Source organism: Bos indicus x Bos taurus, chromosome 1 (genome assembly GCF_003369695.1).
Source record: "Bos indicus x Bos taurus breed Angus x Brahman F1 hybrid chromosome 1, Bos_hybrid_MaternalHap_v2.0, whole genome shotgun sequence".
NCBI classification, from domain to species: domain Eukaryota; kingdom Metazoa; phylum Chordata; class Mammalia; order Artiodactyla; family Bovidae; genus Bos; species Bos indicus x Bos taurus.
In genome coordinates this window covers 44,588,140-44,608,831 of record NC_040076.1, presented here as the reverse complement: position 1 = coordinate 44,608,831, position 20,692 = coordinate 44,588,140, and the positions used below count along the sequence as shown (strand labels likewise).

General features: G+C 37.9%; 1 protein-coding gene across 1 annotated transcript in view; it reads right to left on the bottom strand.

Annotated features, from left to right (window-relative positions):
* LOC113898685 (transmembrane protein 45A-like) overlaps nt 1-20,692 on the bottom strand; it is an 89,761-nt gene that overhangs the window by 8,618 nt on the left and 60,451 nt on the right. Inside the window, exon 5 of the mRNA XM_027552057.1 lies at nt 9,764-9,909. Coding sequence (XP_027407858.1) covers nt 9,764-9,909 — 146 coding nt within the window. The remainder of the gene's footprint in view (nt 1-9,763; nt 9,910-20,692) is intronic.

The window sequence follows — 20,692 nt, the reverse complement described above, 5'->3', positions numbered from 1 at the left end:
TCTTCATGAGCCCATGGACTGTAGCCTGCCAGGTTCCTGTGATCATGGGATTCCCCATGGACTGTAGCCTGCCAGGTTCCTGTGATCATGGGATTCTCCAGGTAAGAATACTGAAGTGGGGTGCCATTTCCTTCTCCAGGGGATTTTCCGGACCCAGGGATCAAACCTAGGTCTACCACATTGCAGGCAGATTCTTTACCATCTGAGCTACCAGGGAAGGAATGAAAGAGAGAAGGCTCAAAGAAAATCAGAAATAAAAAAAGGAGAAACCAACATTACCCTCACACTAAAATCAGACAAAGATATCACATACAAAAAAGAAAATTACAGGCCAATATCACTGATAAAAATAGGTGTAAAACTTTCAACACTATAAGTAAACTGAATTAAAGGCTATATTAAAAGGATCGTATACCCTGATCAAGTGGGATTTATTCCGGGGATGTAAGAATAGTTCAACATCTACAAATTAATCAATGTAACATATCACATTAACAAAAAGAAGGATTAAAGTCATATGATTATCTCAATAGATGTATAAAAACATTTGACAAAATTCAACATCATTTATGATAAAAACTTTCAACAAGTGAATATAAAAAGATGTATCTTAACATAATAAAGACCATATAGGACATGCTCACGGGTAACACCATACTCAGTGATGAAGTCATGAAATTTTATTCCTTAAAATCAGGACCAAGACAATAAGGTTCACTCTTACTACTTTCAGTCAAAATAGAGTTTAAGTCCTAGCCATAGCATTTAGGCAAGAAAAAAAGGCATCCAAATTGTAAAGGAAGAGGTAAAACTGTTACTATTTGCAGAGGACATGATACTCAGTATAGAAAACCCTAAAGACTCCACCAAAAAACTGTTAGAATTAATAAATAATTTTAGTAAAGCTGCATGGTACAAAATCAATATGCAAACATGTTGCATTTTATACAGTAACAAGGAACTATTAGAAAGAGATATTAAGAAAACAGTCCCATTTACAATGGCATCAAAAAGAATAAAATACCTATGAACAAATTTAACCAAGGAAATGAAAGACCCAAGGCAATGGCGCCCCACTCCAGTACTCTTGCCTGGAAAATCCTATGGACGGAGGAGCCTGGTGGTCTGCAGTCCATGGGGTCGCTAAGAGTCGGGCACGACTGAGCGACTTCACTTTCACCTTTCACTTTCATGCATTGGAGAAGGAAATGGAAACCCACTCCAGTGTTCTTGCCTGGAGAATCCCAGGGACGGGGGACCCTGGTGGGCTGCTGTCTACGGGGTCGCACAGAGTCAGACACAACTGACACGACTTAGCAGCAGCATATGCTAAAAACTATAAAACATTGATAAAAATAATTGAAGAAGACATAAGTAAATGGAATGATATTCCATGCTTATGGACTGGAAAAATTAATATCATTAAAATATCTACATTACCCAAATTGATCTACAGATTCAATGCAATCCCTATCAAATTATGAATGGCATTTTTCACAGAAATAGAACAAACAATCCCAAAGTTTGTATGGAATCACAAAAGATCCTGAATAGTCAAAAAGAGGTTGTTCTTCTTAAAAAAGAAGAACAAAGCTGGGGGGGGGGGGGCGCTCATACTTTCTAATTTCAGACTATACAACAAAGCTATAAAATCAAAACAGTATGATATTGGCATAAAAACAAACCCATAGATCAATGACACAAAATAAAGAACTAAACTCATAAATACATTGTCAATTAATTTATGATAAAGGAGGCAAGAATATAAAACGAGAAAAGGCCAGTCTTTTTGTTGTGCTAGGTAAACTGTATAGCCACGTGCAAAATAATGAAACTTGGACACTCTTATACTATACATAGAAACTAACTCAAAATGGGTTAAAGTCTTGAATGTAGGACTAAAACCATAAACTTCCTAGAGGAAAATATAAGTGGTAAGTTCCTTGATATTGCTCTTGTTAATATTTTCTGCATCTGACTCCAAAGGAAATGGCAACAAAAGAAAAACTAAACAAATGGAACTACATCAAATAGAAAGCTTCTGCACAGTGAAGGAAACCATCAACAAAATAAAAAGGAAACACTGAATGGAAGAAGATATTCCTAAATGTTATCTGATAAAAGGTTATATCCAAAATACATAAAGAAATCAAACAACCCCATAACAACAATGAAAATTCAATTTAAAAATAGGCAGACAGTCAGAATGGCTGCGATCCAAAAGTCTACAAGTAATAAATGCTGGAGACAATGTGGAGAAAAGGGAACCCTCTTACACTGTTGGTGGGGATGCAAACTAGTATAGCCACTATGGAGAACAGTGTGGAGATTCCTTAAAAAACTGGAAATAGAACTGCCTTATGACCCAGCAATCCCACTGCTGGGCATACACACTGAGGAAACCAGAATTGAAAGAGACACGTGTACCCCAATGTTCATCGCAGCACTGTTTATAATAGCCAGGACATGGAAGCAACCTAGATGTCCATCAGCAGATGAATAGATAAGAAAGCTGTGGTACATATACACAATGGAGTATTACTCAGCCATTAAAAAGAATACATTTGAATCAGTTCTAATGAGGTGGATGAAACTGGAGACTATTATACAGAGTGAAGTAAGCCAGAAAGAAAAACACCAATACAGTATACTAACGCATATATATGGAATTTAGAAAGATGGTAACAATAACCCTGTGTACGAGACAGCAAAAGAGACACTGATGTATAGAACAGTCTTTTGGACTCTGTGGGAGAGGGAGAGGGTGGGATGATTTGGGAGAATGGCATTGAAATATGTATAATAGCATATATGAAATGAGTTGCCAGTCCAGGTTCAATGCACGATACTGGATGCTTGGGGCTGGTGCACTGGGATGACCCAGAGGGATAGTATGGGGAGGGAGGAGGGAGGAGGGTTCAGGATGGGGAACACATGTATACCTGTGGTGGATTCATTTTGATATTTGGCAAAACTAATACAATTATGTAAAGTTTAAAAATAAAATAAAAATTAAACCATCAAAATAAATAAATAAAAATAAAAATAGGCAGAGAATCTGAATAGACATTATTCCAAAGAAAACCTACAGACAACTAAAAGGCATACCTGCAGAACAGCTGTTATCAAAAGGACAAGATATAACAAGTATTGGCCAGAATATAGAGAAAAGAGAACTCTGATGTACTATTTGGTATAAATGTAAATTTGTATAGCCACTATGGAAAACAGCATAAAGTGTCCTAAAAAAATTAAAAACAGAAGTACCATACAATCCAGCAAATCCACTTCTGGGTATTTATCTGAAGAAAATGAAAACACTAATTGAAAAAGGCACCTCTAGGTTCACTGTACCATATTTATAATATAATAACCAAAATATTTGGGCTTCCCCAATGGCTTAGTGGTAAAGAATCTGCCTGCAGGGCAGAAGATGTAGGAGAGGTGAGTTTGATACCTGGATCAGGAATATCCCCTGAAGAAGGAAATGGCAACCCATTCCAGTATTTTTACCTGGAGAATCCCATGGACAGAGAAGCCAGCGGGCTATAGGGTCGCACGGACTCAGACACAACTGAACACACACACACAAAACCAGGATATGGAAACAAATGTCTATCAATTGATGAATGGATAAAGGAGATGTTTTATATATGTGTTTATATAAGATAAATATTTTATACTTATATGTATATAATAGAATATTACCCAACCATAAAAAAGAATGAAATGGACCTTGAGGTATTATGCTAAACACAATACAACAGATAGAGAAAGACAAATACCAAATGATTTCACTTATCTGTGAGATCTAAAAAACAAAGGAACAAACAAAAGGAACAGATTCACGGTTGCCAGAGTTGGGGGAGGTAGGCAAAAATGGATGAAGGGGATCAAAAGATACAAACTTCCAGTTATAAAATAAGTAAGTCTTATAGTTTGGGGAATACAGGTCTTTGGTCTCCTTAGGTAGGTTTATTCCAAGATATTTTATTCTTCTAATGGGGTTGTTATTCTTGTTATTACCAAGTTATTATTCTTGGTAAATGGGGTTGTTTCTTGAATTTTCTTTTGGATCTTTTATTGTTAGTGTATAGATAAGAACAGACTTCTATGTATTAACTCTGTAACCTGCAAATTTACCAAATTCATAATGAGCTCTAGTAGTTTTCTTTTGGTGTTTTTAGGATTTTCTAAAACATTTTCTACATGTATAGGATCATGTCATTTGCAAACAGTGACATGAATTTAACTTCTTTCTCATTTGAATTTCATGTATTTCTTTCTCTTCCCTGATTGCTGTAGCTAGGACTTCCAAAACTAAGTCAAATAGAAGTGGTGAGAGTGGACATCTTTGTCTTGTTCCTGATCTTAGAGGAAATGCGTTTAGCTTTTCACCAATAAATATGATTGTTAGTTATAGTTTGTCATATATGGGGTTTATTATGTTGAGGTATGGTCCCTCTATGCCCACTTCTGGAGTTTTTAATCATAAATGGGTGTTGAATTTTGTCTAAAGCTTTTTCTGCATCTATTGAGATAATCATATCACCTCACACCAGTCAGAATTGCTATCATCAAAAAATCCACAAACAACAAACGCTTGAGAGGGTGTTGAGAGAAGGTAACCCTCCTACACTGTTGATGAGAATGTAAATTGCAGCCACTATGGAGAACAGTATGGAGATTCCTTGCTGCTACTGCTGCTAAGTCGCTTCAGTTGTGTCTGACCCTGTGCGACCCCATAGACGGCAGCCCACTAGGCTCTTCTGTCCCTGGGATTCTCCAGGCAAGAGCACTGGAGTGGGTTGCCATTTCCTTCTCCAATGCATGAAAGTGAAAAGTGAAAGTGAAGTCGCTCAGTCATGTCTGACTCTTCGCGACCCCATGGACTGCAGCCCACCAGGCTCCTCCGTCCATGGGATTTTCCAGGCAAGAGTACTGGAGTGGGGTGTCATTGCCTTCTCCTTAAGAAGCTAAAAATAGAGTTACCATATGATCCTGCAATCCCACTCCTGGGCATACAACCAGAGAAAAACATGATCCAAAAGGATACATGCACCCCAATGTTCACTGAAGCATTATTTACAGTAGACAAGATATGGAAGCAACCTAAATGTCCATCAAAGGGATGGAGCCAAAGCAAAAAGAATACCCAGCTGTGGATGTGACTGGTGTTAGAAGCAAGGTCCAATGCTGTAAAGAGAAATATTGCATAGGAACCTGGAATGTCAGGTCCATGAATCAAGGCAAATTGGAAGTGGTCAAACAAGAGATGGCAAGAGTGAATGTCGACATTCTAGGAATCAGCGAACTGAAATGGACTAGAATGGGTGAATTTAACTCAGATGACCCTTATATCTACTACTGTGGGCAGGAATCCCTCAGAAGAAATGGAGTGGCCATCATGGTCAACAAAAGAGTCTGAAATGCAGTACTTGGATGCAATCTCAAAAATGACAGAATGATCTCTGTTCATTTCCAAGGCAAACCATTCAATATCACAGTAATCCAAGCCTATGCCCCACCCAGTAATGCTGAAGAAGCTGAAGTTGAATGGTTCTATGAAGACCTACAAGATCTTTTAGAACTAACACCCCAAAAAGATGTCCTTTTCATTATAGGGGACTGGAATGCAAAGTAGGAAGTCAAGAAACACCTGGAGTAACAGGCAAATTTAGCCTTGGAATACAGAATGAAGCAGGGCAAAGACTAATAGAGTTTTGCCAAGAAAATTCCCTGGTCATAACAAACACCCTCTTCCAACAACACAAAAGAAGACTCTATACAAGGACATCACCAGATGGTCAACACCGAAATCAGATTGATTATATTCTTTGCAGCCAAAGATGGAGAAGCTCTACACAGTCAGCAAAAACAAGACCAGGAGCTGACTGTGGCTCAGACCATGAATTCCTTATTGCCAAATTCAGACTTAAATTGAAGAAAGTAGGGCAAACCACTAGACCATTTAGGTATGACCTAAATCAAATCACTTATGATTATACAGTGGAAGTGAGAAATAGATTTAAGGGCCTAGATCTGATAGACAGAGTGCCTGATGAACTATGGATGGAGGTTCGTGACATTGTACAGGAGACAGGGATCAAGACCATTCCCATAGAAAAGAAATGCAAAAAAGCAAAATGGCTGTCTGGGGAGGCCTTACAAATAACTGTGAAAAGAAGAGAAGTAAAAAGCAAAGGAGAAAAGGAAAGATATAAACATCTGAATGCAGAGTTCCAAAGAATAGCAAGAAGAGATAAGAAAGCCTTCTTCAGCCATCAATGCAAAGAAATAGAGGAAAACAACAGAATGGGAAAGACTAGGGATCTCTTCAAGAAAATCAGAGATACCAAAGGAATATTTCATGCAAAGATGAGCTCGATAAAGGACAGAAATGGTATGGACCTAACAGAAGCAGAAGATATTAAGAAGAGATGGCAAGAATACACAGAAGAACTGTACAAAAAGATCTTCACGACCCAGATAATCACGATGGTGTGATCACTGACCTAGAGCCAGACATCCTGGAATGTGAAGTCAAGTGGGCCTTGGAGAGCATCACTACAAACAAAGCTAGTGGAGGTAATGGAATTCCAGTTGAGCTATTCCAAATCCTGAAAGATGATGCTGTGAAAGTGCTTCACTCAATATGCCAGCAAATTTGGAAAACTCAGCAGTGGCCACAGGACTGGAAAAGGTCAGTTTTCATTCCAATCCCAAAGAAAGGCAATGCCAAAGAATGCTTAAACTACTGCACAATTGCACTCATCTCACACGCTAGTAAAGTAATGCTCAAAATTCTCCAAGCCAGGCTTCACCAATATGTGAACCGTGAACTTCCTGATGTTCAAGCTGGTTTTAGAAAAGGCAGAGGAACCAGAGATCAAATTGCCAACATCTGCTGGATCATGGAAAAAGCAAGAGAGTTCCAGAAAAACATGTATTTCTGCTTTATTGACTATGCCAAAGCCTTTGACTGTGTGGATCACAATAAACTGTGGAAAATTCTGAAAGAGATGGGAATACCAGACCACCTGACCTGCCTCTTGAGAAACCTGTATGCAGGTCAGGAAGCAACAGTTAGAACTGGACATGGAACAACAGACTGGTTCCAAATAGGAAAAGGAGTATGTCAAGGCTGTATATTGTCACCCTGCTTATTTAACTTATATGCAGAGTACATCATGAGAAATGCTGGACTGGAAGAAACACAAGCTGGAATCAAGATTGCCGGGAGAAATGTCAATAACCTCAGATATGCAGATGACACCACCCTTATGGCAGAAAGTGAAGAGGAACTCAAAAGCCTCTTGATGAAAGTGAAAGAGGAGAGTGAAAAAGTTGGCTTAAAGCTCAACATTCAGAAAACGAAGATCATGGCATCCAGTCCCACCACTTCATGGGAAATAGATGGGCAAACAGTGGAAACAGTGTCAGACTTTATTTATCTGGGCTCCAAAATCACTGCAGATGGTGATTGAAGCCATGAAATTAAAAGACGCTTACTCCTTGGAAGGAAAGTTATGACCAACCTAGATAGCATATTGAAAAGCAGAGACATTACTTTGTTAACAAAGGTTCGTCTAGTCAAGGCAATAGTTTTTCCTGTGGTCATGTATGGATGTGAGAGTTGGACTGTGAAGAAGGCTGAGTGCCGAAGAATTGATGCTTTTGAACTGTGGTGTTGGAGAAGACTCTTGAGAGTCCCTTGGACTGCAAGGAGATCCAACCAGTCCATTCTGAAGGAGATCAGCCCTGGGATTTCTTTGGAAGTAATGATGCTGAAGCTGAAACTCTAGTACTTTGGCCACCTCATGCGAAGAGTTGACTCATGGAGAAGAGTCTGATGCTGGGAGGGATGGGGGGCAGAAGGAGAAGGGGACGACAGAGGATGAGCTGGGTGGATGGCATCACTGACTTGATGGACGTGAGTCTGAGTGAACTCCGGGAGTTGGTGATGGACAGGGAGGCCTGGCGTGCTGCGATTCATGGGGTCGCAAAGAGTCAGACACAACTGAGTGACTAATCTGATCTAAAGAATATGTGGTACATATATACACAACGGAGTATTACTCAGCCATTAAAAAGAATACTGCTATTTGCAGCAACATGGGTAGACCCAGAGATTGTCATACTTAGTAAAGTAAGTCAGACAGAGAAAGAAATATCATATCTTATTTATGAAACAGAAACAGACTTACAGACTTAGAGAAGGAACTTATAGTTACAGGGGAGAATAGTGGGGGGAGGGATATTTAGAGAGTTTGGAATTGATATGTACACACTGCTGCCTCTAAAATGGATAACCAAAGAGGACTGATTGTATAACATAAGGAACTCTGCTAAATATTCTGTAATAAAATAAATGCGAAAAGAATTTGAAAAAGAATAGATATATGTATATGTAGAACTGAATCACTATTCTGTACACTTTAATTAGCACAACACTGTTAATCAACTATACTATAATATAACATTAAAAAATTTTTTAAACAATAAAATAAGTCATGGGGATTTTGTATATAACACAGTGACTATAATCAAAAATATTCTATTGCAGATATGAAAGTTGGTTAAAAAAGTAAATCTTGAAAGTTCTCATCACAAGAAAAAAATTTTGCAACATTAATATGGTGACAGATGGTGTTAATATGGTGACAGATGGTGTAACTATTAATAGACTGATTGTGGTGGTCATTTTGCAATGTATACAAAAGTTGAATCATTATGTTGTACAAAATGACACTAGTATAATGTTGTATGTCAATTGTGGTGGTTGTTGTTTAGTCTCTAGGTTGTATCTGACTCTTTGCAACCCCTTAGGCTATAGCCCGCCAGTCTCCTCTGTCCATGGGATTTCCCAGGCAAGAATACTGGAGTGGGTTGCCATTTCCTTCTCCAGGGAAAGTTCCCAACCCAGGAACCAAACCCCCATCTCTTGCATTGGCAGGCTAATTCTTTACCACCAAACCACCAGGGAAGCCCATGTCAATTGTACTTCAACTGAAAAAGAAATCTATCATAGGAACCAAAGCGGGGAAAAAAAAGAGCAAGGGTAAGAAGAATTTCTGTTGAGCTCTTATTATATTAAGGGCAGTTTAATGATATGATCTTATTTAGGTACCATCATTATCCCCATTTTGCAGACAACAAAACTGATATTTAATGTAGTTAAATCATTTACCCAAAGTCTTTTAGCTGACAAGAAGCAGAGCTGGAAACATGGGTTCTTAGCAATCTGTTACATTGCTCCTCACCCATCATGAAACACTGTATCAAAGTCCTTATAAAAACATGTAGCATTCAACTTCATCTTACTGTTACAAATATTACAGCAATTATCAAATTAATCAGATACTCAAAGTTAATGAGAGGCATACATGTTGGTCAAAAGTGCCACCACATTTGGGAAGTGACATAACTGATGTACACATGGGCAAATGGAGGGGGCTCACTGCAGGTATGTTGATGACCATTTGGGAAAGAAAACAGAATATACAAAGACATGAAGGCACAGAAGAACATATTGAAGGGTGATGCATAGGTTCAGAGTACAGCAGAGACACTCTTTAGCTATTCCAATCTTAAACCAGCATTTATTATTTTAATTGGAAATGTTTGTGTTTGTAGATAATGTGGAATGCTAAGGAATAAAATACCTCTTTGAACTTAAAGTTCAGACTGTCGAGTCTTGATGATCATATACCAAAAAAAAAAAAAAAAATAGAATTTCTATGAACAATAATCACTAACTTACCGGGTGACAAAGGCATAAATTGCTCCAGTGATGATAATGGCTATTGCATAATGCCAGCAAAAGCATATGGTGAGAAACATAATGTTGTTATGATCCATTAAATCCCAAGGAGGGTTTCCGTTGATGGGATAAAGGACAAACGCCATCTGTAATTTAAAAGAAGAAGTGAACATTAAAGCATTACTGCCATATTCCCAAAGATGGTGCAATTCAAAATGCTTTGTTTCAAGATTAATGGTGACAGATAACTCCCATTATCTGAGATGCTACAGATAAGAAACTGCTATCTGTTTTACTAAGATAGACAATATCTACTAAATCATATTTTTGCAAAAATGTTTAGGATATTTACAGATCAATTTTCAAAATATGACTAGTAGTCATCTCTGTAGATTGGTAGACTTTCAGAGAATTTGGTAGGATTCTAAGTTGCTCGGTTTCACTCTATTATTTCAAAATCAGAGTTTTTTTTTTTTTAAGTTTTTGAAATAAACAAAGCCCATGGGTAACATTATATTTATACTTAAAGTTTGTCTCCTAAGATCAGGAGCGAGACAGGGTGTTTGGTTTTACCATTTCTGTTCAACACTGTACTAGAAATTCTAGCCAGAGCAACTAGTCAAGAAAAATAGATAAAGGGCATCCACACTGCAAAGGCAGAAGTAAAACTATCTATATTCACAAATAAAATGATCGTATGAACAGAAAATTCTAAAGAATCCACAAAAAGCCTATTCGAGCTAATAAATGAATTTAGCAAACTTGCAGGATACAAAAGCAACACTCAAAACATGTAATGGACAATTCAAAAAAGTAAATTAGGGAAACAACTCCACTTATAAAAACACTGAAAAGAATAAAATATTTAGGAATAAATTTAATCAAGGAGGTTCAAGTCTTGTACCTTGCAAAACTATAAAATATTGTCAAAAGAGATCAAAGATCTAAATAAATGAAAGTATACCTCATGTTCATGAACTGGAGCATTTAATATTGTGAAGACAGCAATAGCACCCAAAGCGCGCCACAGATTCACTACCATCCCTATCAAAATCCCAATGGTCTTTTTTTTGCAGAAATGGAAATCTGATTCTAAAATTTATGTGGTATTGCAAGGGACCCTGAATAGCCCAAACAGCCTTGAAAAAGCAAAGCAAAGTTGTAAGTCTTACACTTAGTGATTTCAAAACTTATGACAAAAACTACAATAATGAAAACATTGTGGTACTAACATAATGGTAGACATACAGATCAATGAAATAAAATTGTGAGTCCAGAAATAAGACCATAAGCCTGAAATAAATTGGTTTTTGACAAGAGTGCCAAGGCCATTCAATGGGGAAGTTAAAGTCTTTTCAACAACCGGTGCTGGGACAAATGAATATATACATGCAAAAAAAAAAAAAAAAATTATTTACCCTTATTTTACACCATATATAAAAGTTAACTCAAAATGAGTCAAAAACCTAAATATGAGAACTAAAATCATAACTGCTAGAAGAAAACATAAGGAAAAAGTTTCATGTCCTGGGTTTTAGTGATGATTTCTTATACACGACACCAAGACACATTAAAATTAAGAATTTTTGTACATCAAAGGACAGTATCAAGAAAATAAAAAGAAAATCCTCTGCATAGGAGAAAATCCTTGCAAATCACGTATCTAATAAGGAATTGGTATCTAGTTCTAACTGTTGCTTCTTGACCTGCATACACATTTCTCAGGAGGCAGGTAAGGTGGTCTGGTATCCCCATCTGTTTAAAAATTTTCCACAACCAACCACAACAAACACAGTCAAAGGTTTTGGCACAGTCAATAAAGCAGAAGTAGATGATTTTCTGAAACTCTATTGCTTTTTCCATGATCCAATAGATGTTGGCAACTTGAACTCTGGTTCTTCTGCCTTTTCTAAATCCTGCTTGAACATCTGGAAGTTCACAGTTCATGTACTATTGAAGCCTGGCATGGAGAATTTTGAACATTCCTTTGCTAGTGTGTGAGATGAGTGCAACTGTGTGGTAGTTTGAACATTCTTTCACATTGCCTTTCTTTGTGATTGGAATGAAAACTGACCTTTTCCAGCCCTGTGCCCACTGCTGAGTTTTCCAGATTTGCTGGCATACTGAGTGCGGCACTTTCACAGCATCATCTTTTAGGATCTGAAATAGCTCAACTGGAATTCTATCACCTCCACTAGCTTTGTTTCTGGTGATGCTTCCTAAGGTCCACTTGACTTCCCATTCCAGGATGTCTGGCTCTAGGTGAGTGATCACACCACTATGGTTATCTGGGTCATAAAGATCTTTTTTGTACAGTTCTTCTATGTATTCTTGCCACCTCTTCTTAATCTCTTATGCTTCTGTTAAGTCCATACCATTTCTGTCCTTTATTGCGCTCATCTTGAAATGTTCCCTTGGTATCTCTAATTTTCTTGAAGAGATCTCTAGTCTTTCCCATTCTATTGTTTTCCTCTAATTCATTACACTGATCACTGAGGAAGACTTTCTTATGTCTCCTTGCTATTCTTTGGAACCCTGCATTCAAATGGGTATATCTTTCCTTTTCTACTTTGCCTTTAGCTTCTCTTCTTTTCTCAGCTATTTCTAAGGCCTCCTCAGACAACCATTTTGCCTTTTTGCATTTCTTCTTGGGGATGGTCTTGATCACTGCCTCCTGTACAATGTCACGAGCCTCCATCCATAGTCCATCAGGCACTCTGTCTATCAGATCTAATCTTTTGAATCTATTTGTCACTTCCACTATAATCATAAGGGATTTGATTTCTGTCATAGCTGAATGGTCTAGTGGTTTCCCCTACTTTCTTCAATTTAAGTCTGAATTTGGCAGTAAGGAGTTCGTGATCTAAGCCACAGTCAGCTCCCATCTTGTTTTTGCTGACTGTATAGAGCTTCTCTATTTGGTTGCAAAGAATATAATCAATCTGATTTTGGTATTGACCATCTGGCGATGTCCATGGGTAGAGCCCTATCTTGTGTTGTTGGAAGAGGGTGTTTGCTATGATCAGTGCATTCTCTTGGCAAAACTCTGTTAGCTTTTGCTCTGCTTCATTTTGTACTCCACGGTCAAATTTTCCTGTTACTCCAGGCAGCTCTTGACCTTCTACTTTTGCACTCTAGTCCCCCACAATGAAGAGGACATTTTGTATGGAGAAGTAGTGGGAGAAAAAAATTGTGAAAAGCAAATAACAATGTAATTTTATTAGCTTGAGATAGAGTTTGGGAAATAAACATTCAAAGCAACCAAACATGGAAGCATAATAAATTCACCTAAGTCCCTGAAACATTTTCATTTCAGAAGAATCCAGCACAGAGGGGACGAGGGACATGTACCATGGCTAAAGCTTCCTATCCTGCAAGTATGTTTGCTTGTATTGGTATCAAATATTCATTTTTCTCTAAGTCTCAAATGTCATTTAGTCTGACCACCCAGTAAAGAAAAATACTAGTCTGGACATAATGATGGATAGAAAGTTTTAAAAATAATCTCAAATTTATACCCTCAAAATTTAATCTCATATATCTTCTTTAGAAAAGCTCTTGGGGAAATATGAAAACATTATTACTCTGCCAAAAGGGACAACATTAAGCCAACCTATGCTCAGTTGCAAAAGTTCACAGCTTCTTCCCTCAGATATTTAATTAATTAATCATTAATTTTTAATGGAACACTAGTTTCATCAGTTCTGCTCTTAATTGTATTATTACTTTATTCAACTATCTTTGGGTTTCCCCCATTTATCTTAGTTTCTTTATTTGAATATTTAGCTCTTTAAGAAATTGGATTGCATAAACATGTGGATAATCTTCAGCCCAAAAGATGGCATACACTTTCTTCTCAAATATATATTTACTACCACTGACATTGGGCTGCATCCCGAAAAAGTCTTGACACATTTCAAAGGGAACACATACAAAGGAATTGAAAACAAATAATAAAAAGAATATTTTTGGAAATTGAAAAGAATGTTTCTGAATAACTCATAAATTAAAGAGGAAAGCACATAGAAAATGCAACATTCAAAATCACCCAAGGTGAAAGCTACCACATACAAAATCTCATGCTGCCTGCCAAGTCGCTTCAGTCATGTCCGACTCTGTGCGACCCCACGGACTGCAGCCTACCAGGCTTCTCCATCCATGGGATTCTCCAGGCAGTAACACTGGAGTGGGTTGCCATTTCCTTCTCCAATACATGAAAGTGGAAAGTGAAAGTGAAGTCACTCAGTCGTGTCTGACTCTTAGCGATGCCATGGACTGCAGCCTACCAGGCTCCTCCACCCGTGGGATTTCAGAGGCAACAGTACTGGAGTGGGGTGCCATTGCCTTCTTCCACAAAATCTCATAGGAAGTAGTTATACTAGTGTATAGGACGAATTCTACAGTCTTAGGAATATTTATATAAAAATAAGAAAAATTAAATATAAGTGAATATTCAACTCAAAAAAACTAAAAATAGAGGAGAAGAATATAGCCTCATGACATTAAAGAAAACTGAAAATTAGGAGAAACTGACAAATCCATAAATATAACATAAAATGATCAACTGGATGGAAAGCAATTAGAAATAGAAAATATTTAGAAACATTTAATTAAAAAGAGTCAAAGAGATCCCCCCAGAAGATGGCGGAGGAGTAGGACGGGGAGAACACTTTCTCCCCCACAAATTCATCAAAAGAACATTTAAACACTGAGTAAATTCCACAAAACAACTTCTGAATACCGGCAGAGGACATCAGGCACCCAGAAAAGCAACCCAAGTCTTCGAAAGGAGATTGCGAGCCCTATGGTAACTCCCCCAGCAGAGAAGCAGCGCAGATGCCTGCACACGCCACTAGCAAGCGGGGGCTGGGCTGGGCAGGGAGGCGCGGCGCGGGCTGCATGGCTTAGAGTAAAGGTCTGGCCTGAATACCCTGAGCGCTATCTGAGTGAAATAATTTGGGCTAGCAAACCAGACTGTGGGATATCTACCACGCGAAAAGCCAGCCCTAACCTAAGACACTGCCAGGCCTGCACACGGAACAAAGGACTGAACAGAGATAGCCGGCTACAGACCATCCCCCTCCAGTGACAGGCAGCCAGAGCCGGAAGGGGGCAATCGCAGCCCCAGAGAAACATTATCTATAAAACTAAGCAGGCTTCTTTGCTAACTAAAACTTCTTGGGGGTCTGGACGGTCAACATCTGCCTGAGAAGGTGCGCCGGTTGTACACCTAGATAACCGAGCAGCAGGGAGGCGATAAGTCGCAGCAATTGCGCTCACCAAACACCTCATCACCTGAGCTGCTCGGACCTGGGAAGGGCACAAAACGCAGGCCCAACCGAATCTGCGCCTCTGAGGACTACCCGAGTGCCTGAACCTGAGCTGCTTGGACCTGGGAGGTGCAGGCAGTCCAGGGCTGGGCACGGATGGTTCCTGGCGGAGCAACCTAGAGCCTGAGCAGTGTGGGCAGGGAGGCTACACGCGCAGTGAGCGGGGGCTGGCCCAGTGTGGCTGAGGCACTGCGAGCACACGCCAGTGTTATTTGTTTGCAGCATCCCTCCCTCCCTCCCCACAGTGCGACTGAACAAGTGAGCCTAAAAAAAAAAAAAGTGTCCTCCACCGTCCCCTTTGTGTCAGGGCGGAAACCAGACACTGAAGAGACCAGCAAACAGAAGGAGCTATAACAGAGGGAACCGCCTTGGAAGCTACAGGCAATAGATTAAAACCCTGTGGTTAGTACCAACTACATAGGAAGGGGCCTATAGATCTTGAGAAATATAAGTCGGACCAAGGAACTAGCCGAAAATGAACTGAACCCACAAAACTCACAACAAAACCAGAGAAAGTCCTAGATATACTTTTACTATTTTTATGATCATTCTTTCTTTTTTTTTTAAATTTTTTAAAAAAATTTTAAGTCCTGTATTATTCCTTTAATTTTCACTTTTATAACCTATTACTTTGCAAAAAAAAAAAAGACCCATTTTTTTTACAAAGCAAACTTCATATATATAAATTTTATCATTTTTTTGACCTTGTTTTTTTTGTTTGTTTGTTTCTTTTTGTTTTTGTTTTTCTTCTTTTCTTTAACATTGTATTTTTGAAATTCCAAACTCTACCCTAGATTTTTAATTTTAGCTTTTTGGTATTTGTTATCAATTTTGTACCTATAGTTTTTTTTTATATAATTTCTGTGACTTTTTTTTTTCTTTTCTCTGTTTCTTTCTCTTCTTCTTTTATATAACATTGTATATCTGAAATCCCAAACTGTACTCTAGATTTTTAATTTATGTTTTTTGGTATTTGTTATCAATTTTGTACATGTATTTTCTTTATAATTTTTACGACTTTGTTTCTGTTTGTTTTTTTTTTTTTTTTTCTCTTTCTTTTTCTTCTTCTCTTTTTTAACATTTTATTTTTGAAATTCCAAACTCTACTCTAGATTTTTAACTTTTGCTTTTTGGTATTAGTTATCAATTTTGTACCTATATTTTCTTTATAATTTTCGCGACCTTGTTTGTTTTTGTTTGTTCATTTTTTCTCTCTTTCTTTCCCTTCTTCTTTCCTTTAACATCATATTTTTGAAATTCCAAACTCTACTCTAGATTTTTAATTTTTGCTTTTATGTATTTGTTACCAATTTTGTACCTTTAAGAACCCAATCTTCAGTACCCATTTTTCACTAGGGAGCGAGATTACTGGCTTGACTGCTCTCTCTCCCTTTGAACTCTCCTTTTTCTCCACCAGGTCGCCTGTGTCTCCTCCCTAACCCCTCTCCACTCTACCCAACTCTGTGAATTTCTGTGTGCTCCAGACGGTGGAGAACACTTAGGGAACTGATTACTGGCTGAATCTGTCTCCCTCCTTTTCATTCCCCCCTTTTATCCTCCTGGCCACCTCTGTCTCCTTCCTCCTTCTTCTCTTCTCTGTATAACTCCGTGAACATCTCTGAGTGGTCCAGTTGTGGAGTGCACATAAGGAAGTGATTACTGGCTAGCCCACTCTCTCCTCTATTGATTCCACCTCATCTCATTCGGGTCACCTCTAACTCCCTCCTCCCTCTTCTCTTCTCCATGTAACACTGGGAATCTCTCTGGGTGACCCTCATGGTAGAGAAACTTTTCATCTTTAATGTAGATGTTTTATCAATGGTGCTATATAGAAGGAGAAATTTTGAAACTACTGTAAAAATAAGACCGATAACTGGAAGCAGGAGGCTTAAGTCCAAACCCTGACTCCAGGGAACTCCTGACTCCAAGGAACATTAATTGACAGGCGCTCATCAACGCCTCCATACCTGCACTGAAACCAAGCACCACACAAGGGCCAACAAGTTCCAGGGCAAGACATACCAAGCAAATTCTCCAGCAACAAAGGAACACAGCCCTGAGCTCCAAGATATAGGCTACCTAAAGTCACACCAAAACCACAGACATCCCATAACTCATTACTGGACACTTAATTGCACTCCAGAGAAAAGAAATACAGCTCCACCCACCAGAACACCGTCACAAGCTTCCCTAACCAAGAAACCTTGACAAGCCACCTGTACAAACCCACACACAGCCAGGAAACACCACAATAAAGAGAACTCCACAAACTGCCAGAATACAGAAAGGACACCCCAAACTCAGCAATTTAAACAAGATGAAGAGACAGAGGAATACCCAGCAGATAAAGGAACAGGATAAATGCCCAGCAAACCAAACAAAAGAGGAAGAGATAGGGAATCTACCTGATAAAGAATTCCTAATAATGATAGTGAAATTGATCCAAAATCTTGAAATCAAAATGGAATCACAGATAAATAGCCTGGAGACAAGGATTGAGAGGATGCAAGAAAGGTTTAACAAGGACCTAGAAGAAATAAAAAAGAGTCAATACATAATGAATAATGCAATAAATAAAATTAAAAACACTCTAGAGGCAACAAATAGTAGAATAACAGAGGCAGAAGATAGGATTAGTGAATTAGAAGATAGAATGGTAGAAATAAATGAATCAGAGAGGATAAAAGAAAAATGAATTTAAAGAAATGAGGACAATCTCAGAGACCTCCAGGACAATATTAAATGCTACAACATTCAAATCATAGGGGTCCCAGAAGAAGAAGACAAAAAGAAAGACCATGAGAAAATACTTGAGGAGATAATAGTTGAAAACTTCCCTAAAATGGGGAAGGAAATAATCACTCAAGTCCAAGAAACACAGAGAGTCCCAAACAGGATAAACCCAAGGCAAAACACCCCAAGACACATATTAATCAAATTAACAAAGATCAAACACAAAGAACAAATATTAAAAGCAGCAAGGGAAAAACAACAAATAACACACAAGGGAATTCCCATAAGGATAACAGCTGATCTTTCAATAGAAACTCTTCAAGCCAGGAGGGAATGGCAAGACATACTTAAAATGATGAAAGAAAATAACCTACAGCCCAGATTATTGTACCCAGCAAGGATCTCATTCAAATATGAAGGAGAAATCAAAAGCTTTTCAGACAAGCAAAAGCTGAGAGAATTCTGCACCACCAAACCAGCTCTCCAACAAATACTAAAGGATATTCTCTAGACAGGAAACACAAAAATGGTGTATAAATTCAAACCCAAAACAATAAAGTAAACGGCAACAGGATCATACTTATCAGTAATTACCTTAAATGTAAATGGGTTGAATGCCCCAACCAAAAGACAAAGACTGGCTGAATGGATACAAAAACAAGACCCCTATATATGTTGTCTACAAGACACCCACTTCAAAACAGGGGACACATACAGACTGAAAGTGAAGGGCTGGAAAAAGATTTTCCACGCAGATAGGGACCAAAAGAAAGCAAGAGTAGCAATACTCATATCAGATAAAATAGACTTTAAAACAAAGGCTGTGAAAAGAGACAAAGAAGGTCACTACATAATGATCAAAGGATCAATCCAAGAAGAAGATATAACAATTATAAATATATATGCACTCAACACGGGAGCACCACAATATGTAAGACAAATGCTAACAAGTATGAAAGGAGAAATTAACAATAACACAATAATAGTGGGAGACTTTAATATCCCACTCACACCTATGGATAGATCAACTAAACAGAAAATTAACAAGGAAACACAAATTTTAAACGATACAATAGACCAGTTAGACCTAATTGATATCTATAGGACATTTCATCCCAAAACAATGAATTTCACCTTTTTCTTAAGCGCACATGGAACCTTCTCCAGGATAGATCACATCCTGGGCCATAAAGCTAGCCTTGGTAAATTCAAAAAAATAGAAATCATTCCAAGCATCTTTTCTGACCACAATGCAGTAAGATTAGATCTCAATTACAGGAGAAAAACTATTAAAAATTCCAACATATGGAGGCTGAACAACACGCTGCTGAATAACCAACAAATCACAGAAGAAATCAAAAAAGAAATCAAAATTTGCATAGAAACGAATGAAAATGAAAACACAACAACCCAAAACCTGTGGGACACTGTAAAAGCAGTCCTAAGGGGAAAGTTCATAGCAATACAGGCACACCTCAAGAAACCAGAAAAAAGTCAAATAAATAACCTAACTCTACACCTAAAGCAACTAGAAAAGGAAGAAATGAAGAACCCCAGGGTTAGTAGAAGGAAAGAAATCTTAAAAATTAGGGCAGAAATAAATGCAAAAGAAACAAAAGAGACCATAGCAAAATTCAACAAAGCCAAAAGCTGGTTCTTTGAAAGGATAAATAAAATTGACAAACCATTAGCCAGACTCATCAAGAAACAAAGGGAGAAAAATCAAATCAATAAAATTAGAAATGAAAATGGAGAGATCACAACAGACAACACAGAAATACAAACGATCATAAGAGACTACTATCAACAATTATATGCCAATAAAATGGACAACGTGGAAGAAATGGACAAATTCTTAGAAAAGTACAACTTTCCAAAACTCGACCAGGAAGAAATAGAAAATCTTAACAGACCCATCACAAGCACGGAAATTGAAACTGTAATCAAAAATCTTCCAGCAAACAAAAGCCCAGATCCAGATGGCTTCACAGCTGAATTCTACCAAAAATTTAGAGAAGAGCTAACACCTATCCTGCTCAAACTCTTCCAGAAAATTGCAGAGGAAGGTAAACTTCCAAACTCATTCTATGAGGCCACCATCACCCTAACACCAAAACCTGACAAAGATCCCACAAAAAAAGAAAACCACAGGCCAATATCACTGATGAACACAGACGCAAAAATCCTTAACAAAATTCTAGCAATCAGAATCCAACAACACATTAAAAAGATCATACACCATGACCAAGTGGGCTTTATCCCAGGGATGCAAGGATTCTTCAATATCCACAAATCAATCAATGTAATACACCACATTAACAAATTGAAAAATAAAAACCATATGATTATCTCAATAGATGCAGAGAAAGCCTTTGACAAAATTCAACATCCATTTATGATAAAAACTCTCCAGAAAGCTGGAATAGAGGGAACATACCTCAACATAATAAAAGTTATATATGACAAACCCACAGCAAACATTATCCTCAATGGTGAAAAATTGAAAGCATTTCCTCTAAAGTCAGGAACAAGACAAGGGTGCCCACTTTCACCATTACTATTTAACATAGTTTTGGAAGTTCTGGCCACAGCAATCAGAGCAGAAAAAGAAATAAAAGGAATCCAAATTGGAAAAGAAGAAGTAAAACTCTCCCTGTTTGCAGATGACATGATCCTCTACATAGAAAACCCTAAAGACTCCACCAGAAAATTACTAAAACTAATCAATGATTATAGTAAAGTTGCAGGATACAAAATCAACACACAGAAATCCCTTGCATTCCTATACACTAATAATGAGAAAACAGAAAGAGAAATTAAGGAAACAATTCCATTCACCATTGCAATGGAAAGAATAAAATACTTA